Raw genomic sequence first — 19013 nt, 5'->3', positions numbered from 1 at the left:
GCCAGCCTGGGCTATCAAGTGAGTTCCAGGAAAGGCGCAAAGCTACACAGAGAAACCCTGTCTCGAAAAACAAAAAACAAAAAAAAAAAAAAAAAAAAAAAAAAAAAAAAGTCAGTTTAGCATGTATAGTTAAGCTCTGCCATGCAGAGCTGAGCACAGAGGCAAGGGGTGAAGGCTGAGAGCATGGAGCCAGCTCACTGGCATGCCCACCCCTTGGAGCCCTAATATCCATCTCCCCTCTCCATATTTAATTCCCACACAACGGTAATAATCACTATAGGCTTCATGTAACATTTGAAGACACTCACCCTCCTCCACAATGGGCTGAGATGTAGTTCCATCCGCTACTGTATCTATCTCTGAATAACTATTTCCATAGAAATTTAGGAGCCAGGCATGGTAGCAATTGCCTGTAATTCCATCACTTGCACGGGAAATGGAGGAGAATTGAGAGTTCAGTGCTAGCCTGAACTACACCATGAATTTGATGTCACCCTGAGCTATACAGTGAGACTGTCTCAAAAAAAGAAAAAAAAACACATTTGGATGTTTTATAACCTGAAAACTAAGTTACAAAGTCAGTGATCACCTAGCAACTTATATGTGCAATGCACATGCACATACTCATATGTGTGTATAAAACCAGAAAGAGCCGGGTGGTGGTGGTGCACGCCTTTAATCCCAGCACTCGGGAGGCAGAGGCAGGCGGATCTTTGTGAGTTTGAGGCCAGCCTGGTCTACAGAGCGAGATCCAGGAAAGGCACAAAGCTACACAGAAAAACCCTGTCTTGAAAAACCAAAAAGAAAAAAAAAAAACAGAAAGAAAATATAATGAGCCAGGCAGTGGTGGTACATGCCTTTTAATCCCAGCACTTGGGAGGCAGAGGCAGGCAGATCTCTGTGAGTTCGAGGCCAGCCTGATCTACAAAATGAGTTCCAGGACAGCCAGGACTGTTACACAGAAAAACCCTGTCTCGAAAAAACAAAACAAAACAAAAAACCATTCATAATTACTGCAGTCATTTTTGTAGGCTAATTTTTCTTTGGGCTGCCAGCTCCCAAAAAAAATGACATGGAGACTTATATTAATTATGAAAGCTCAGCCTTAGCTTAGGCTTGTTTCTAACTAGCTCTTATAACTTAAATTAACCCATATTTTTAATCTACATTCTTTTACATGCTTGTTACCTCATCTCCATTATGCCCATCCTGGTTATTCTGTGCCTGGCTGGTGACTCCAACTTCTTCTTCCCAGCGTCCTCTTTGCCCCGAAAATCCTGCCTAGCTATTGGCCATTTAGCTTTTTATTAAACCAATCACAGTGACATATCTTCACACCGTGTAAAGGAATATTCCACAACACATCTTTCTTACTTGGTCAGGCCATAGTGGATATTTATAAATTTTCCCGTCACCTCTTTAAGGTCCTGTTACTGTCAGCCAGCAACCTCAGCCAGTTACAGCTCTTCAGTCTTCACTCCCAAAGAGACTGAGCACTGAACGTCTCACTTTCCAGGGGCTTCTATGGTTTTCTAGTAACTTTTTCTAAATGTCATAGACTCTCTAAGGGGAGACCAACAATTCACGAACTCCAAAGGTGGTATTTTGGGTCTTCAAGGAATAACAACAGTATATTTACTTTTGATAATTACTCATATCTTCAAGAGCAAGTCCCCTTTTTGCCTGCCTCTTGGTTCAATGAAACAAGAAACCCAAGTGTCTGGTAACAATATTAGCTTCTAGTTCAATGAGACTATTCTTGTGACCCCCCAGGGAGCACCTCTCTTGAGAAGACAGACCTCTAAGTCAGAAGCACCTGAAGTGGGACCATCGGGATGGCTCAGTGTTTAAAGAACTTGCCCCACAAGCCTGCTGACCTGAGTTCAATCCCTGGAAGCCATATTTATATGAGAAGGAGAGAACTAACTCCAAAAAGTTGGCCTCTTACTCATACATGCTGTGGCACATGCATGTACACACACACACACACACACACACACACACACACACACACACAGCCCAAAGCTGAAGAAATACCATTATTATCCCACTATCAGATATCATTGATAAGATACTTCCACTTCCCTCTGCTAATCCCCAGGTCCTATGAGAATGCTAACGAAAAGCCAGCATCATGGATTGCTGATTTAAGTGATGTCCCCACTGTACAGCAAGTCTGAGCTTCAATTTCCCCAACTCTTCATACCTGGTATAGCAACTGAGTCAAAAAGGCTATTTCACCAGAAGATTCTCGGCAGATGGTAGAATAGGAAACACCCCAAATCTGTCTCCTCACCTGGCAACACGTGCATTGGCGGAATCTGTCTCTGGAGACCACTGGGGGACTCTGGGACCTGCTGGAGACACACCTTCCAGAGGAAGAAGGCTAGCCATCAGACTGCTGATGATTTTCCCAGTAGCTGGAATCACCCCCAGTCACACATATCCTTTGGAGTATAATAACTATGAATAGCTTGCAGTTGCCAGAGTGGGCAGAAAGGTCCCTACTCTCCAAGTGTGGGAGCTCTGTGCTGTGACCACTGACTGCTACTTCTGATCCAGAGAAAGGCGCAGGGTCAGAAAAGATCTGAGAAGACCTTACATCTGTACCTCAGGATGAGCCTTGCCATGAAGACAGCCTATAAAAATTATAAAAATAAACCAACCCCATCAAACCTTGATGAGAAAAGAGCGTAACCTCCAGGGCTATCACTTTAGCAGATGCCAACTTCAGTCTTCCACCAAAAATCCAACCTGTAGAACATGGGGGCTGTTACAACGAAAAACTAAACACACAGAACTATCTCTCAGGAAGATCTAGAGAAAAATTTAACTGTGGTAAAGATGCCCACAGAGCTAATAGGACAAGGGGGAAGTCAAGAAAATGGCATACAAGCAAAACCTAATAATAGTGGAGAGGGAACCTGAAAAGAAACAGAAACTCTACAACCAGAAGTTAGGGAAAGCTCAGCAGTGGAATTCGGGCAGATCTGAGCAGCAGAAGAAAGAACTGGTGAGCTTAAAGGTAGCTTTAATGCAATTAAATGTATCAAGTCTGAGAAATAGGAGGATGACCTCTGTAAAGCCGGAGGGCTCTGAAGATACTGTCAAGCAAATTCATCTGTGTTCTGTGGAAGCCCTGGAAGAGGGAAGGGGGCGAGCTGGGAGAAGGAGAGGAGGGAAGGGAGTGGGAGGGGGAAGGAACGATGGAGGGAGGGAGGGAAGGAGGGAGGGAGGGAGATTTTTTGGAGAAAGAATGACCCCAAACTTCGCAAGTTTACGTGAATGTAAACATCTGTGAAGCTCGGTGAAGTTCGGGCACTCACTACAATCAGTGTCAAAGAGAAAGAGAATTTGAACCCAGCACAAGGGAAGTGACTCCTCGCGTGCGAGGGAGGCTCAGTGAGACTATCAGCGATGCCCATCAACTGTGGCAGCCAGAAGGCCCAAGTCTGACAGGTTCAGAGTGCTGAAAGAAAAAACTGCCAACCAAGAGTCCTGTGTCCAGCAAAGCCGCCCTTCAGGGGGCTAGTGAGATGGCTTGAGTACATGCTACTCTTGCAGAGGACCCAACTTTGATTCCTAGCAGCCATGCCCAACAGCTTTCAACAGCCTGCTGGACTCCAGCTTCAGGGAATCCAATGCTTTCTGGCCCCTGTGTGTACCTGCATTCACATGTACACACACACACACACACACACACACACACACACACTGTCTTTGTTAAGGGCAAAATGAAGACATTTCAAGATAAGCCAAAGCTAAATGAACTCATGACCTCTAGACCTGCTCTATAGGAAGTATTAGGAGGGTGTGGCCCGAGACAGGGATGAGCAAACCCTAGACAGAAACCCAAAGCCGTAAGCAGAAACAAAGGTTGTATTTAGGTCAATACACAGTCAACATAGTATTATGTAATAATATTGCAGTTCCAGCTGTAGAACACTGTGGGCCGAGAAGGCAAATCTGTGTCCCAAACTGTAGAATCACTTTAATAGGGACAAACGCTCCTCCTGTCTGAAAGAAGGGATGTATTGCAGACAGTCTGTCGCTACTGGGCTGCTTGAACTCCTGGAAAGGGTGCCTTTGGGGTGACCTCTGCTGTTGGCAGATGATGCACAGTGTGCTTTGATGAGGGGAAGTGCATAGTCTTCCTCCCTGCTGTGGAGGCCAGTTGGTCGCCTGACATTCACAGAATTAGGTCACCTTGTCCATCTCATCACTGGGATCTCTGCAGTGTATACACCCACAGAGGACAGAAATAACCTTCTACCCTCCATTCAGGGATCACTCCAAACCACCCGTTAGCAGGGGTTCATTCTTTTTTATACAAGCTTTTATTATCCACCCACTGCCTGGGAAAGGTCTGTACTTCTGTCTCTCCAAGCAAGCAAATGGACCATCGGGCACATCACTGTAAGCTTTACTGCTGTGTAGAGCCATACCATGACAGCTCATTTTTCACTGATGTTAGCAAATCATACAGAATCATTTTCAAGTACAGCGGAGGCATTTTCCCAGGCTAGCTGGTGCTAAGGCTTTAGTTGTGAGCTGATGGTAGACACTGGCGCAGCTGGAATAGGCACCACGGGAATTCAGACTTTCTGAAACTGACCTTAAATAATGCTTTTCCCGGACACAGAACGACAAATACTGCAATATCTTACTCATACATGGAATCTAAAATAGTCGATCCCAGCTGGGAATTGAGCTCTGTGGGTAAAGTGAATACCTGGCATGGACAAAGCCCTGGGTTCAACCCCCCAGCATTGCATAAACTAGGTGTGGTGGGTGCACACACCTATGATCCCAGCACTTGGGAAGTAGAGCCAAGAGGATCAGAAGTCCAAGAATGTACTGTGAATTTGAGGCCAGCCTGGGATGCATGAGATCCTGTTTCCAAAAAGGAGGCAGGGAACGACTCAGTGAGTGAAAGTCAGGGTGTATCTGTGTGCCCACCTGTAACTCTAACACTGGGGCAGGGGTAGAGTCAGATGGCCTCCAGGGACTCACCAGCCAGCCTTCCCCACACAGTGACCTCCAGGTTCAGTGAGAGACCCTGTCTCAAAAAAAAAAAAAAAAAAAAAAGTGGAGCGTGATAGAGACCCCTGACATGGACCTCTGCCCCCACCCCCACATACACAAATTTTTAAAAAGTTTATCTCATAGAAGCTGAGAGTAGGATAAAATAAAGGCTGAGAAAGTTGGGAGAGGAGAATAAGGAGAGTTGGATCAACAAGTATTAAGCTCTGGGTATATAGGCCAACTGAGTTCTCATGTCCCATTGCCCACTAGGATAAGTTATATTACACAGGTGACAAGAATGTGCTGTGTAGTTAAAAAGGAAAGAAAGAAAGAAAGAAAGAAAGAAAGAAAGAAAGAAAGAAAGAAAGGAAGGAAGGAAGGAAGGAAGGAAGGAAGGAAGGAAGGAAGGAAGGAAGAAACTAGAAGGAAAGATTTGGAATATTTTTTATCATAAACAGTATGTGTTTGAGAAAATAGATTTGTGTATGCTGATTCGAACATTATGCAATGTATATTATCAAAGCATTGCACAGTGCTCCATAAATACATGCATTTTAAATGTGCCCATTATTTTAAAAAGCACATTTCTGTCACTAGATGAGTCCATTCTGTCAGACATCTGGTTCATAATGAATGACTCATGTCACATGACCATTTTGTGTCTTGTGTGTAGCTCAGTCTTTGCCAACACACAGTATGAGCCAAAAACTGATTTTCTAAAGGAAAATAATGATCGGGACAAGGGCAATATTTTGCTCTTAGTAGTTTCCACTATTTTTACCTCCAAAGGGTTCTATTTATAGCATAACTTGTCATTCATCACACAAACCATAATGTATTTGAGCAGGAATAAAAGAATAGTTATTCTTTGAGAAAATGGAGAAATGCAAGCTTCCCTTGAAAAACAGGAAGCATGGCAACCCTCCCTGTCTGTGGGACACGTCTGTTGTTGTGGAACTTTAGCATCTGGGCGGGCTGAGCGACAGTCCAGTAGAAGAGCAGCTCACACTGCAGTCTCAACCTGCTGAAGAACCTTGTCATGAGAACTGGTGGTCTTGAGAATAGTTAGTCAGTGGGTCTGAATGGCCCAAACGTTTCACCTGTAGTTTCTGGAACCCAGAGGGACCAACGAAGTGTTGTGCCTTTTTCTTAGCTACAGGTGGTACAAAGTCCAAGAGATACAGCCCAACATGTTCCAGATACATAAATGCCAAGGAAATTAAGCAAGGTGACAGTCTCTAGAATTCTTGTGCTTTACCTCTATCCTGTGACACACGTGAGCTTTACTAAGCCATCTGGCGGGGGGGGTGGCTTTCTTATCACCATGTCCAGTCAGCATGATATTTTCTGTGGGACATCAAAATACTGAAAATCCGTGTGGATCAATTTGATAGGGCTTGAAGTCTGTGTGGCCCTGACAGAAGAGGGCACACTGTTGTCCCTGTCCGATTAAGACAAACTATTTCTGGAAGTCCTTTTAACTGATAAAGAGAAGGATCCATTTTCAGGTTCTCAGATTCCAAGTGCCACAAGCTCTGTTGATTTACCCGAGAAAGATTTCACATCTGCAACAGCAGCTGGAATTGGAGTCACCAGCGTGTTAAGATCTCATAATCTACAGTCATTCTTCAGGATCTGACGTCTGCACACGCTGATGAACAAGGAGCACTTCACAGAAATGTCATAGATTCCATAGCCTCCGTGCTCCTACGCGTCCATGCTGCCAGCGCTCTCTGCAGTGACCTCAGGATGTCCGTGGAAGTTCCAGTTTCCTGTTAGTTCTGGAGCTTCAAGGTGGCGTTTTCCGTAGTAACAGCCCACCAGTTTGTTGTTGAGTAGACAAGTCCGGGTGTTCTGTCATCTAAGTCAAACTGGGGAGAACGACAGGCGGGCCGACTTTCTGGTCTTCCTCCAACTCCCCAGTCCCACACTGAGTGGGGGACCCCTGTGCCTGCCACACTCTCACACCAGGCAGCAGGTGCTGTCTGATGGTTTGCACAAGTCTAGTTTAACACGGCCGTGCTGCTTGCTGCGGTGGGGGAGCGGTCTGTGGGGGTGTTGCTCAGCGTGGCCCCTACAGTCACAGAAGCGCTCGGAAGGAGCTGGTACGAGGCAAGAACTTGCTTTTCTATTTCATTTAAGCCCAATTCTGTCTAATTTAAATGCAAATACATGACCGAATGAGATGTCCCAACTCTCCCTTTGAACAACTTAAATCATTTTTTTTTCTTGTCAGATTGAGTCTCTGGCTATCTACAGTGTAGATTCTACATGGATAATTCCAAACCTAAATCCAATTACAGTAACTGAAATTATTTGAAATTATTTGTAGTGTGCACCTAGGGTTTGGTCCTTCAATGCCCTAACCTTTACCCACAAACGTTCTATTAGCCTCCCTTGTGTGGCACACCATGGACCTGAGGTTTGGGACCCTCCACTGGCACTGTCAATAGACTGTCACTCCTGTAGTGGGCAGACAACCCTGGGGAAAGCAGCCTCTGGGTCACCTCCTAAAACCAAGTCCCATGCGTCCTCACAGCTTATTAGTTGGGGGCACTTAAAGTAGACTGTTTTAAAATGTGTATTTTGCCTGGATTTCCTCTTTTATGCCAGGGAAGTTGGCTCACGTCACTTGTCTTGACACCATAAACCTTTCCATGCATTTGGCCGGATGACCAGGAATACTCACTATGGCTATTTTCTGATTGTTCTGATGACACAGATTTGAGGTACAGCTTTCCAAACTCTCCATCTCTGTTCACCCCAAGACAGCTTTCCTGCATGTGGGATGAGAAGGGCTCTGACTGGCTCACACCCTCCTGAGGGTGGACATCCCTTAGCATCTCCGATTCTCACTGGATGCTCTACCGTCATCATGCTCTGGGTTTTGATTCTCCGGACTGTTACGTCACAATTCAATTACAACAAGATCAGCAAACGCCCCTGAGGCTGCCCGGCCTCCTAGCTTCAGTTCTCTCTTGGGGATTTAGTTTCTGTGCATTCTTCCTCGGGGCCTTCAGCTCTCTTGTAAATTTAAAACGATGCACATTTCCTTTTTGCACAGCACTCATCACTCTAAGTGTTGTCCATGGGAAGCCTTGTTGCATAAAGTACAGCAAGTGCCTACCAGTGCTTCCTCGTGTGTTAGTCGGCTGTGTGTCACCATGGCGGAGCACCCAAAAGAAACAACGGAAGAGAAAGAAGACTTATTTAGGCCACGCTTTCAAAGGCCTGATCCGTGGTCGCTTGTTTCTGGCTATGGCCAGGCTGACTATCTTGAAGGAGAGTGTCTTAGGGCACATGTGGCAGTTAGGAAGCAAAGAGAGAGAACATGGGGAAGGGACCAGGGACAAGTTACACCCTATTTTTAGTAGTGACCTACTCTTTGCAACAACGTTTCACATCCTGGAGTTTCCACAGCCGCTCCATAATGCCATCAGCTCTCACCAAGCATTCAGCACATGGTCTTTGGGGGGTGTTTTATGTCCAAATAGAAACTCATTGCCCGACACATAAGAGCTGCAGAGTAAATGTGCTTCTGTCTGCAGCAGGGGGTTGTTGAAATCATTGTGCTTTGAGAGCTGCGGGGCTCTCGACATAAAAGAAATGACCTCCACGTATGACTGGAGGGTCTGGGTTCAGAGACACTCAGCACCAGAAGTCAAGGGCAGTCACAGCAGGCACACTTCCTGAACTAGAGCTCTGGGCTCCCTATGCTGGGGTGGAGGGGTGGGGGTCTAGGCATCTGCTAAGAAGCATGCTTTCCTCTGGCTGAATCCAACCACCAGGTGTGCACTTAGCATCTAAAAGACATTTGTCTACCCAGTTCTAGAAGACAGTAATCCATTTCCCCAGGCAAGGGACAATACCAATGACATTTCTAGCATGAAGAGCTGGAAACTTCAGCTTCTCCATCCCTGGTAAACAGCTGCTTCAGAGTTCATCTGGTGAGACAGAGAGAGCTGCAGCTGTGGCTGGCTTTTCCTACTAGGTCCCATGACACAGTCTCTGTCTCTGTCTCTGTCTCTGTCTCTGTCTGTCTCTCTCCTCTCTCTCCCGCCCAAAGCTTCCTTTATAACTGGGGTTCTTTGGATTGATTTGTTATGGAGCGCACATGCTCCAGCACATGTGTGCAGGTCAGAGAACAACTTGTGGAATTTGCTTCCCTCCTACTTTGTGGGTTCCTGGCGTCAGACTCTGGCTGTCAGACTTGGCGGCAGGAGCATTTACCTGCTGAGCCATCTCCCTGGCCCCTGGCCCTCTTTTGAGACATTTACTTTTTGTCTGTGTTTTCTCTAGGGCAGACTTTAAGAAAGCAGGGTAGTCTTACTGTCACAGGAACGAGCGGGACCACTTTAGTGTGACAGTGCTTAAGAGGAATGTCTGAAGGCCTGACTCCTAGTGCATGTCTCACTGGAGTAGAATGAAGAGCTGCTGTGGCTTCCTGGCTATTTGGTCGAGTAGAGATTCAGATTCAGAGTGCCAGTGCCCTTTCTAAACGATCTGCCCTGGCCCTTGTTCGGTCAGAGCATGGAACTCACCAGCAGAAGGCTGTCGTTCCACAGTAAGCCCCCATGGCGGGAATTCATTGTAAGAACACCCAGGAACCTCACAACTGCATCTTAAAGACAGACAGGATCTATGTTAAGATTGTAGGTCCGAGGACTGGAGAACAGCCCAGAATTCTCTCTCTCAGCTCTGTGCCCACTCCTCTCCGAGACTCTGCCCATGTATCCTCACAGGCGAACGTGTCTCTGGGCCCCACTGTAGGAAATGGCTGCACAGAGCTATAGAGCCAGAGTTGATTTCTTTCTATTGCTTTCCTCTCACAGAGGTTAAAATCACGACACAATTCCTCTCATTCTTTATTAATTCACTTAATCGTTGCCTTTCCTGCAGCTCCTCTCTACTTCAGTTATAGCAATTGCCTTATGGTGGGTGGGCAGTGTCTCATGCCTCCTCCATGGGACTGGAAATGCCTTGCAATGGGGGAGTGTCCCTTCTCTCCCAGTACCAGCAACATAAATCCCTGCTAAGGAAATCCCTGAGGGAATGAGTGATTGTGGCCCTCGCCGTGTCCACCTGCGAAACCTAAGGTATATGTGTATGTTCCAGGGCCTTCATTTTTCATTAGTCCTCAGAATTTTGGATACCCTTCTTCCCCCTCCTCCCAGACCCACCCCAACTTTTTACCTACTTTTGAATTCACCTACTTCTGCCAAGCTCTGTCTAGACCAGGCAGCAAGGGCCTCTTCATCTCCTCACCTGTAATCCACACGGGACTTAAAGATGGGACCAGAAGAGGAGGCGGTAGTGGGAAAGGTCTGGGCCTGGGAATCAGGAAGGACTAAGCTCTAGTTTGAGCTCTGCCACTCTGTGGCTGTGAGCCTTTGGCAGGTTACTGAGCTTCCTGATGAAAAGCAGGTGGACAGTGCCTCTGCCACTGATCCCTGCAAAGACTGCATGAAGTCGCTTATCACAGTGCAGAAATGAAGTAGGACTGGAGAAATGTTGCTCACCCTGTCTCTTGCCTGTGTGCTTATAGCTCAAGCATGGAATGTGTGTGTGTGTGTGTGTGTGTGTGTGTGTGTGTGTGTGTGTGTGCACAGTTGTTTCTGTTTTGTGTGGATGAAATGGAATGTGCAGGGAGGGATGAAACTGTGTCATCTGCCCATGTGTCTTTAGAGCAACCTAGGCCTCATCCACTTGGAAACATGAGGTCATATTAACAATCACACCTAAAATGCCACCACTTCCTGTCCACCTGTGTACATCAGGACCTCAGCCTCTTGAATCCCACTCTCAGGTGTTTTGGGAATTCTTCAAGGAAACCTTGATGGCACAGCCATGTTCCAAGCCAAGAGCATATCGTTCCCATGGTTACCAATCCTCAGGGTGAGTGACAAAAGATTCTCAGGAGTCTGCCTTTGGCCAGAATTGTACAGTGTACCATCTGTAGCATTATCTCTACAATTTGGTCTTGATTCATTCAACCTGGTGTTGACCATCAGCACAGCCGGTGACCCTACTACCCCAGCACAGCCCAGTGTCAGTGAAACTGTCTCCATGCAGTGGCCTGTGTGGACAAGCAGGATTTGGGGGAGGGGTCAGTGGGTGGGAGCTAGACCTGCTGCTCATCTCTAAATGGACCCCTTGTAGGCACTAGGGAAGTTTTGAAGCTGGTTAATCATCCTGGTCAGGTCCCTGTCTTCCTAGGGATAGTGGCTCTCATTCTCTGCTTTCACTCAGTACAAAAGATCTCTGTGCCCACAGGGAGGCATCCATGTCATCACTGACAAGCAAGAAGTACATCCTGAGGTTCCCAGCACTGGAGACCCTGATGCTGGATGACAACAAACTGTCCAATCCCAGCTGCTTTGCCAGCCTGGCTGGGCTCAGGAGGTAATGTCACAGCCCCCACCTCTTGTACCATCCCCAACCCCAGTGGGGGCTCACACCCTGAGTGCTTCATTCAGTCTCCACCATGTGTGTGTGCTGTGTGGCCTTGGGCAAGTGAGTTCTCTCTCTGAACTTAGATTGACAGAGAAATGCAACATCAGTAAGGTTATTTCTGGTCACGTGTAGAATTAGCCACTACCCAGGGTAGAACCCTGACCATCACCACCCCCCACACACAAAAAAAGCACACACACACACACACACACACACACACACACACACACACACACAGAACTTTTGTTTCCAAGTCTGCGTATTTGATAAAGATCTCTAAAATATTTCCTTTGATTTTAGTTACTATTTACCGAATACTACTTGGTGCCCAGATGTTTACATATTGTCTCATTTAGTCTTCATAGAGCTTTAGAGATTAATAAACCTTATCTCCATTATAAGGTGAGGCCACTGAGCCTCATAGAAGGTAAGTCCCCCTCATCTCAAGGCTACACAACAGGTGTCCATGTCCAAGCCTGAAACCTGTGTGTTCCCCAGCTTGCTCAGTAACACCCCAGAGATCACATCACTGCTGTGATTCTGAATTTACTTTCCTTAATTGAAGACTGAAGAAATTGAGCCTGGACCAAAACAAGATTTTCCGGATCCCGTACCTACAACAGGTTCAGCTCTGTGATGGGTCGGGGGACTGGGTTACAGAGGGGCCAAACCCCCAGAAAGAGCTGCAGACCCAGACGTGGATATTTGAGACCCCGGATGAGCAACCAAATTATACTGTACTGCCCATGAAGAAAGACGTGGACCGCACAGGTGAGCCATGTCCTTGGTTCCGATGTGCGCTCCATCGGGGAGTGGGCTTTCTAGGGTTGGTTCTGGGAGTGTCCTAGAGGAACTGCTCAGACTTCCCAACTAGTTCTGTCCGGTGAGATGCTTTCAAACTCCAACTAAAAGTAGATAATCTTATTTAAATCTCATCTATTAAGAAACTCAGAAGTCAGGCAAGCCTGTGGCATACCCATGTCCTGAAGGGCTTCAGGCCTCTTCCATCCTCCTTGGGCACAGCTTGTCCTGTTAAGCTGGTTCCTACTGGGTTCTCAGATGGCTCCACAGTTCCAAGAGTCACATCTGCATGGCATCCTCCAGAGGCAGAAAGGAATGACGCATTTCCTGTTGTAAACCCCAAGCGGGGTAACAGAGGAGCGCATCTCTGGGTTGGACACACTTTGTTCCAGTCCCACTGAGCTAGTTACCGTACTATGCATCTGCCAACTGTTTGTCTACTCTTCAGATTGGGGAAGAAATAGGTTTATAGCAGGTGAAGAACAGAGATCTTGTGCAGAGCTTGGACATCTTATACACTCTTTACCCATCGCTCACATTACAACCCAGAACATTCCCAGTGTCTTCGTGGGATCCTCGCAAGAAGTACCTCCTCCAAGAGTAACCACTTCTGTCCGATTTGAAGTTCATGTGTAGAGCTGTACAGCATGGGCTTCGTACCCAGTTTCTTTCACTCAGTGCTATGTCATTGGGTTCATTAATATTACGGCATGTATCTCTTTCCCTGCTCTTATTTACTCCATGTACATCACGATTTATTTCCTTTTTACTGTTGAGGGACATTCTGGTTCTATCTAGTTTGAGGCTATGAACTGCTGTGAGCATCATCTTATCATTTAGTGGGCACACGACCTCATTTCCTTGGGGAATATGCCCAGGAGAGGACTTGCCTGTCACACATCTCCAAGTATATTGAGCATTGGTGGACGCTGCAGACATTTCCCAGCATGGCTGTGCAGTGTTCACGTCCACTCTGATGTGTGTGAGTCCCAGTTACTCCAGGGCCTCATCAATGCTTGAAAGTTCAGGTTGGCTGTTCTGCTGGCTATGGGGTGGTACTGCATCGCAGTTTCAATTTCCATCTCTCAGATAACTAGTGATGCTGGGTTTTTTTTTTTTATGTGTTTATTGATCACTTTGGTGTTTCTTTGGGAAATACTCAAGACTTTTACCTATTTTTAAGTTGGAATGTGTATCTTTTTCTTGATTTTTCAGGTTCTTTATAATTGTGGACACAAATCCTTTATAAATATGTTACAAACATCACCTAGGATGTAGTTTTCCTTCTTCTTCCTCCTCGTCCTCTTCCTCCTCTTCTGCTGCTGCTGGGATCAAACCTGGAGGCTCACAAACGCTAGACTAGCACTCTCCCAACTGAGCTACTCCCCAGCCATATTTTCTAAAAATTTCATCATAATGGCTTTTGAATGAAATCTGATTCCTCAGCATTTTATGTCAGTATTTTTTTTTTCTTTCCTGAATTTGCAGCCTATCTCAAGACTATGGAGATATTTTCCCATATGTTCTTGTAAAAGCTTAAGTGTTAAACTTTTGACCCGTGATCTGCCTAGGGTTTTCATGCATGGTGTGAGGCAGAGTCAAAGTTGACTTGCTTGCATGCATATACTTTTTGGCCCAGCACCATTAACTGAAAGGCTTGTTTTCCCCCACTGAGCAGGGAGACACTGTTGGGTGACAGTGGGAGTTGTGTGGATTCCCAGAGCTTTCAGAAGTCATTCTCCCTGAGAACTCATAGACCAGAGGCCTCATTTCCTCATTGTTACTACATGACACTACGGGAGGCATGCTCTGTGAATGCATTTCCTGTGCACAGGTCCCTGACTGCAGCTCATTTCTGTAACAGGCATGTCTGGCCAGCCCTGTGCTTGGCCCTGCACTGGCCTGCCCACTTCCGCAGGTTTTCTATAAAGACTTAAAAAATATTTTTTATTATACAGTTTTACATAAGGCTCTTTTCATGCTAATATATTTTTATTTTTATACATCCCCCTCCCATACCCTTCCACACACACGCCCAGCTGAAACAATAGCAGAAGTGAATGCCACTGTAGCTTTCTAACTAGGCTGTGGCTTGCTAGTGAAGTTCTTCAGGTCAGTTGTGGTGCCCAGCAATTCCTGGCATCCACCTAAGTTTGGGAATTGTCAGTTTCTGGCACGATCCCACTGAGATTTGATTGGAAGTGCACTGACTCTACAGGTCGAGGTGGAAATCATGTTTTCCAGAATAGGAAAAGAACACAACCTATCAGTTTTCAGGTCTTTCGCTTATTTTTAACCTTTATTTTTCATTTTATGTGTATGGGTGCGTGTTCTGTCTATATGTGTGTCTATACACCCCATGCATGCAGTGCCCACAGAGGCCAGAAGAGGGCATCGGGTCCCCCTGGAACTGGAGCTACAGAAGATTGTGAGCTGCCATGTGAGTGCTGGAAATTGAACCCAGGTCCTTTGGAAGAGCAGCCAGTGCTCCTAACCACTGAGCCATCTCTCCAGCATGGTTTTTGGGTCATTTAAAGTCCTCTCAGGAGTGCTCTGTTGTTTCCAAGGCTGAGACCATGACCATCTGTCATTAGATGTATTCCTGGGTTTTTATCTCTTTTTATGCTATCATTGATGCTGTTGCTTTTTATATTTCAGTCCCACTCATTTGTTGCTAGTACACAGATATTTTGAACTCATGCCTAGCAACAACATTTCCAAGTTCATTTCTCTATTCTAGTCACTTGCAGGCTCTCTTGATTCTTTTTGTTCATGGTGGCAGCATCTATATATGACACCTATTTTGTCTCCTCTTTTCCTAATGTAAGAGTTCTTAGCACCTTTTTATTGCCTTACTGGCTGACCCAAACAGTATGGTGTTGAGTAGAAGCCATGATGGCCTGGGTGGTAGTGGCGCATGCTTTTAATCCCAGCACTTGGGAGGCAGAGCCAGGCGGATCTCTGTGAGTTCGAGGCCAGCCTGTAGCTCGAGTTTTCCTGCCTGGCCCACAGTCAGGACAAATCTCTCTCACCTGCCAGTCCCACGGCCACTCAGACCCGACCAAGTAAGTTAAACACAGAGACTTATATTGGTTACAAACTGTATGGCCGTGGCAAGCTTCTTGCTAACTGTTCTTACAGGTTAAATTAATCCATTTCTATAAATCTATACCTTGCCACGTGGCTCGTGGCTTACTGGCATCTTCACATGCTGTTTCTCATCATGGCAGCTGGCAATGTCTCTCTCTCAGCCTTCCACTTCCCAGCTTTATTCTCCTCCTTGTCCCGCCTACACTTCCTGCCTAGCCACTGGCCAATCAGTGACTTATTTACTGACCAATCAGCAACACACTTGACATACAGACCATCCCACAGCACCAGCCTGCAGCCTGGGCTACAGAGTGAGTTCCAGGATAGGCTCCAAAGCTACACAGAGAAACCTTGTCTCGGGGGGGGGGGGGGGGGGGGGGGGGGGCCCGGGGGGGGGAGCCATGGTGGTAATTTTTCTTCCTTAGGAGGAGAAAGTATTCAGTATTTCAAAAGTATATTAGCTGTATATATATTTGTAGATGTCTTGTATCAAATTTAAAGTAATCTGCATGTATTCCTAGTTTGCTAAGAGGTTTTTGTTTGTTTGTTTGTTTTCTGTGAATCAGTATTGAATTTTATTTCTTTTTTAAAAACATCTATTGGGCCGGGCAGTGGTGGCATATACCTTTAATCCCAGCACTCGGAAGGCAGAGGCAGGCAGATATCAGTGAGTTCAAGGCTAGCCTGGTCTACAGAGAAAGTTCCAGGACAAGTTCCAAAGCTACAGAGAAACCCTGTCTCAAAAAAAAAAAATCTATTGGGCTGGTAATTACATAGACTGATTTTTATTGGTGGGAAGGTGAAAATAAATTTTTGAGACAGGGTCTTACCATGTCTCTCTGGCTGACCTGGAACTCACAGAGATGTGCCTGCCTCTGCCTGTCTCTCCAGTATTGGGATTAAAGACATGTACCACCAGCCTGTACAACAGATGGAGGGGGTGGGGTCCCATGTTTCTTTATCTGAAAGGTTGAGAGAACTTCGGATGGACTTCTCAGTGTTGAGTCAGTCTTGCGTTCCCGGGACAAGACCCCTGCTGGCCATGATGGTCCAGGAATTGAATTTGCTGATGTTGTGTGGAGTGATTTTGCTTCAATGTCCAGGAGGTGATTGGTGTAATGTCTTCCTCTGTGGTGGTGTTCCTGTGAGGACTGTCAATCAAGGTTGTGCTTGCCTCACAAGTTCAGGGGTGTTCAGTGTTCACTGCTCTTCTGTTTCCTGGGAAAGTTTGATACTGCCTCACAAGCCACCAGAGCCTGGAATTTTCTTTGTGTAAAGAGGTTGGAATCAGGAAAGTTGGAATCTTGGAGGAGGGGCCTCTTAGTCCTTAGACCTAAGACTTAGACCCAAGAAAGATCTGCTGCTGAATTTCCAGTATCTGAGTTCAGTTGGCCTTGCAGAGCTCAGACAGATCTTTGAAGAGAGGACCTGCCAAATGAGTCAGAAAGTTCCAGGACAAGTTGGGCTGCTTTATGAATATGGAAAATGTGCCATTTGGATTCACATGCTAACCAAAGTAAAGCTTCCATTTTGCCCTCCCCAGGAATCACAGCAGCTAGGGAAGCAAGGGAGCCCCGCCCCCCTCCCTGCTGTCCAGGTCCTCACAGCCGCCACCTCCTTGTCATTCTCTGACAGACTGGCTGTTCACTGGCTAACCCTTCCCCAGTCCCTGCTAGACTGTCCTTAGAGGACTGTTTGCGCGAGTGTTGTCCCCCACTCCTATGTTTACCTTCATGTGACCTTTCTCATCCATCCTGCCACGGACATGGGGGAGGGGCCCAGGCACCAGGTGAAGGAGAGTGCTGCCGCCCGCTGAACTCATTCTGCAGCCTCTTCCCTATCTCAGCTGCTCCCAGCTCCTCGATGGGATGTCTGTTCTGTACCTCTCTCTTAGGAGATAGCTGGTTAGCTTTCCGCTCCATGCAGGCTTCCCAGCACCAGGGCTAGAAAGAGCTTGCATGTTGCAAAGTTAGGCTGAAGGTCCATGTGACTGAAACGCTGTGAGTGAGCAGAAGGGCAGCATGAGCTGGGGTGGGAAACGATGGGAGACGTGGGGAGGGGACCAGCCACTCGGGCCTCAGCAGCCTGGCTAAGGAGTTGGTTTCATTCCAGTCGGATCTTTTCTGCGGTGTTAGCACTGGAAGCTGTCTGGGGAGCACTGGGAAGCACCGGAGTGCAGGGTGGGGAAGATGCCCAGACCTGACCCCTCCGAGGTCAGGTGATCTCACCACCTTTCCTCCGTCTCTTTGTCGTTTCAGAGGTCGTGTTCTCATCTTACCCTGGATTTTCAACCTCAGAGGTAAGCAGAACTGCTACTGCATGTTTGTGTTTGTTTGTTTGTTGTCCTTGTAGGGATCGAACCCACGGCCTTACAGGGCGAGCGCTGTCCCCTGAGCTGCACTTGCAGCCTCACCTGGATTCTTTCTCAGCCGATACAGGAAAAGTCCTATCAATAGTTGTACTCCGAAGGCGAAGAATGACAAGGGCATTAAATAGTAACAAGTTAACAGAGCCACAAGAGACGATTCTGTAGGTCACACTAAGTAAACACGTCTTTGCTGAGCTCCTACTATGGGTCAGCCCTGTGCTGCTGACGTTGGGGAGGTGCTGGGGGAACTGACTAGGCCCTGACCTCACTGGTCACAGACTTGCCCCCAGGCCTTCAAATACTGTTCAGTAGAGTGCAGTGACAGCCACTGCCTCGGATGATAACTGGGACTGCCAGGATGGAATTCACAAGAGGTCTCTCACAAAGGTCTCAGAAAGTAGATTTCCGGTGAGTTACAGTGCTGCCCGGACCTGAGCCTCGCTGTCAAAGGTGTACAGTTCGATTTTGTCAACACAGAAGGCTGGTTTTTGACTCAGGGCAGAGCTCACTAACCAAGCTCATGGAGACTGACACATGTAGACTAAATATTGATGCATCCAATTGCAACAAGATGTGCATGTCTACACCCAGCCAACCCATGGCCTTGAGAGATAAGCCACCTCCTCACAGATATGACTGTGTGAGAAACTGGACTGGTTAACTACAGCTGCACAACAAAACCACTGACTGACTTCAGTTCAGCTGATTACGTCCTAAAATTATTGGAGCTAGCAAGGCGGTTCTGCTGGCTTTGCAGGCCAGCTGGGAACTGAGCTTCCAAGGATAGGGCATGCCCTGGCTCTCCACACCATCTTTACACCCTGGTCGTAACAACAGGGCAGTTTCAGGTCTCAAGAGAGCAAGCAAGCATGGAGGAGTGTGAAATTCAAATGTGTCACATTGGCCACATTCTATTGTCAAAGCGTATTAGAGGGACAGGGTGACATTAGAGCACACTAACCAGCCCAGAGTTTAAGGTCAAGTTTAGGGAGAGAATTCCTAAGAAAACTGCCCTCACTTTAGGTGCCAGTCATGAAGGAGGAAGAAGACAGTAAGCTATCCACACTGTGACCACCTAGCTACAAATCTGGGAGTCCCCACAACCTCCCTGAGGGTCAATAATTTTCTAGAACTCAGAGAACTTGAGAAAGGGCCATGCGCAAACAACTGCAGTAGTAATATAAAGGACAAAAAATGAGGCCAGCAAAGTGAGAAGGCGGCTCCTAAGGTGAGACCCGGAAGGTCCTATCTGTAAAACTTCTGCACCCTCCCAACA

The 19013-nt window shown here is 46.8% G+C and overlaps 1 protein-coding gene across 2 annotated transcripts in view; it reads left to right on the top strand.

The window, feature by feature from the left end:
- The window catches only part of Xrra1 (X-ray radiation resistance associated 1), a 64966-nt gene that overhangs the window by 32186 nt on the left and 13767 nt on the right, over positions 1-19013 (top strand). For both annotated transcript variants that reach the window (XM_059270647.1, XM_059270640.1), the window contains 3 exons: positions 11299-11427; positions 12044-12249; positions 17628-17668. In XM_059270647.1, coding sequence (XP_059126630.1) covers positions 11299-11427; positions 12044-12249; positions 17628-17668 — 376 coding nt within the window. The remainder of the gene's footprint in view (positions 1-11298; positions 11428-12043; positions 12250-17627; positions 17669-19013) is intronic.

Source organism: Peromyscus eremicus, chromosome 1, assembly GCF_949786415.1.
Source record: "Peromyscus eremicus chromosome 1, PerEre_H2_v1, whole genome shotgun sequence".
In the NCBI taxonomy this organism is placed as follows: domain Eukaryota; kingdom Metazoa; phylum Chordata; class Mammalia; order Rodentia; family Cricetidae; genus Peromyscus; species Peromyscus eremicus.
Note: the sequence above shows the minus strand (reverse complement) of the source record. Positions and strands in the feature narration are given on the sequence as shown.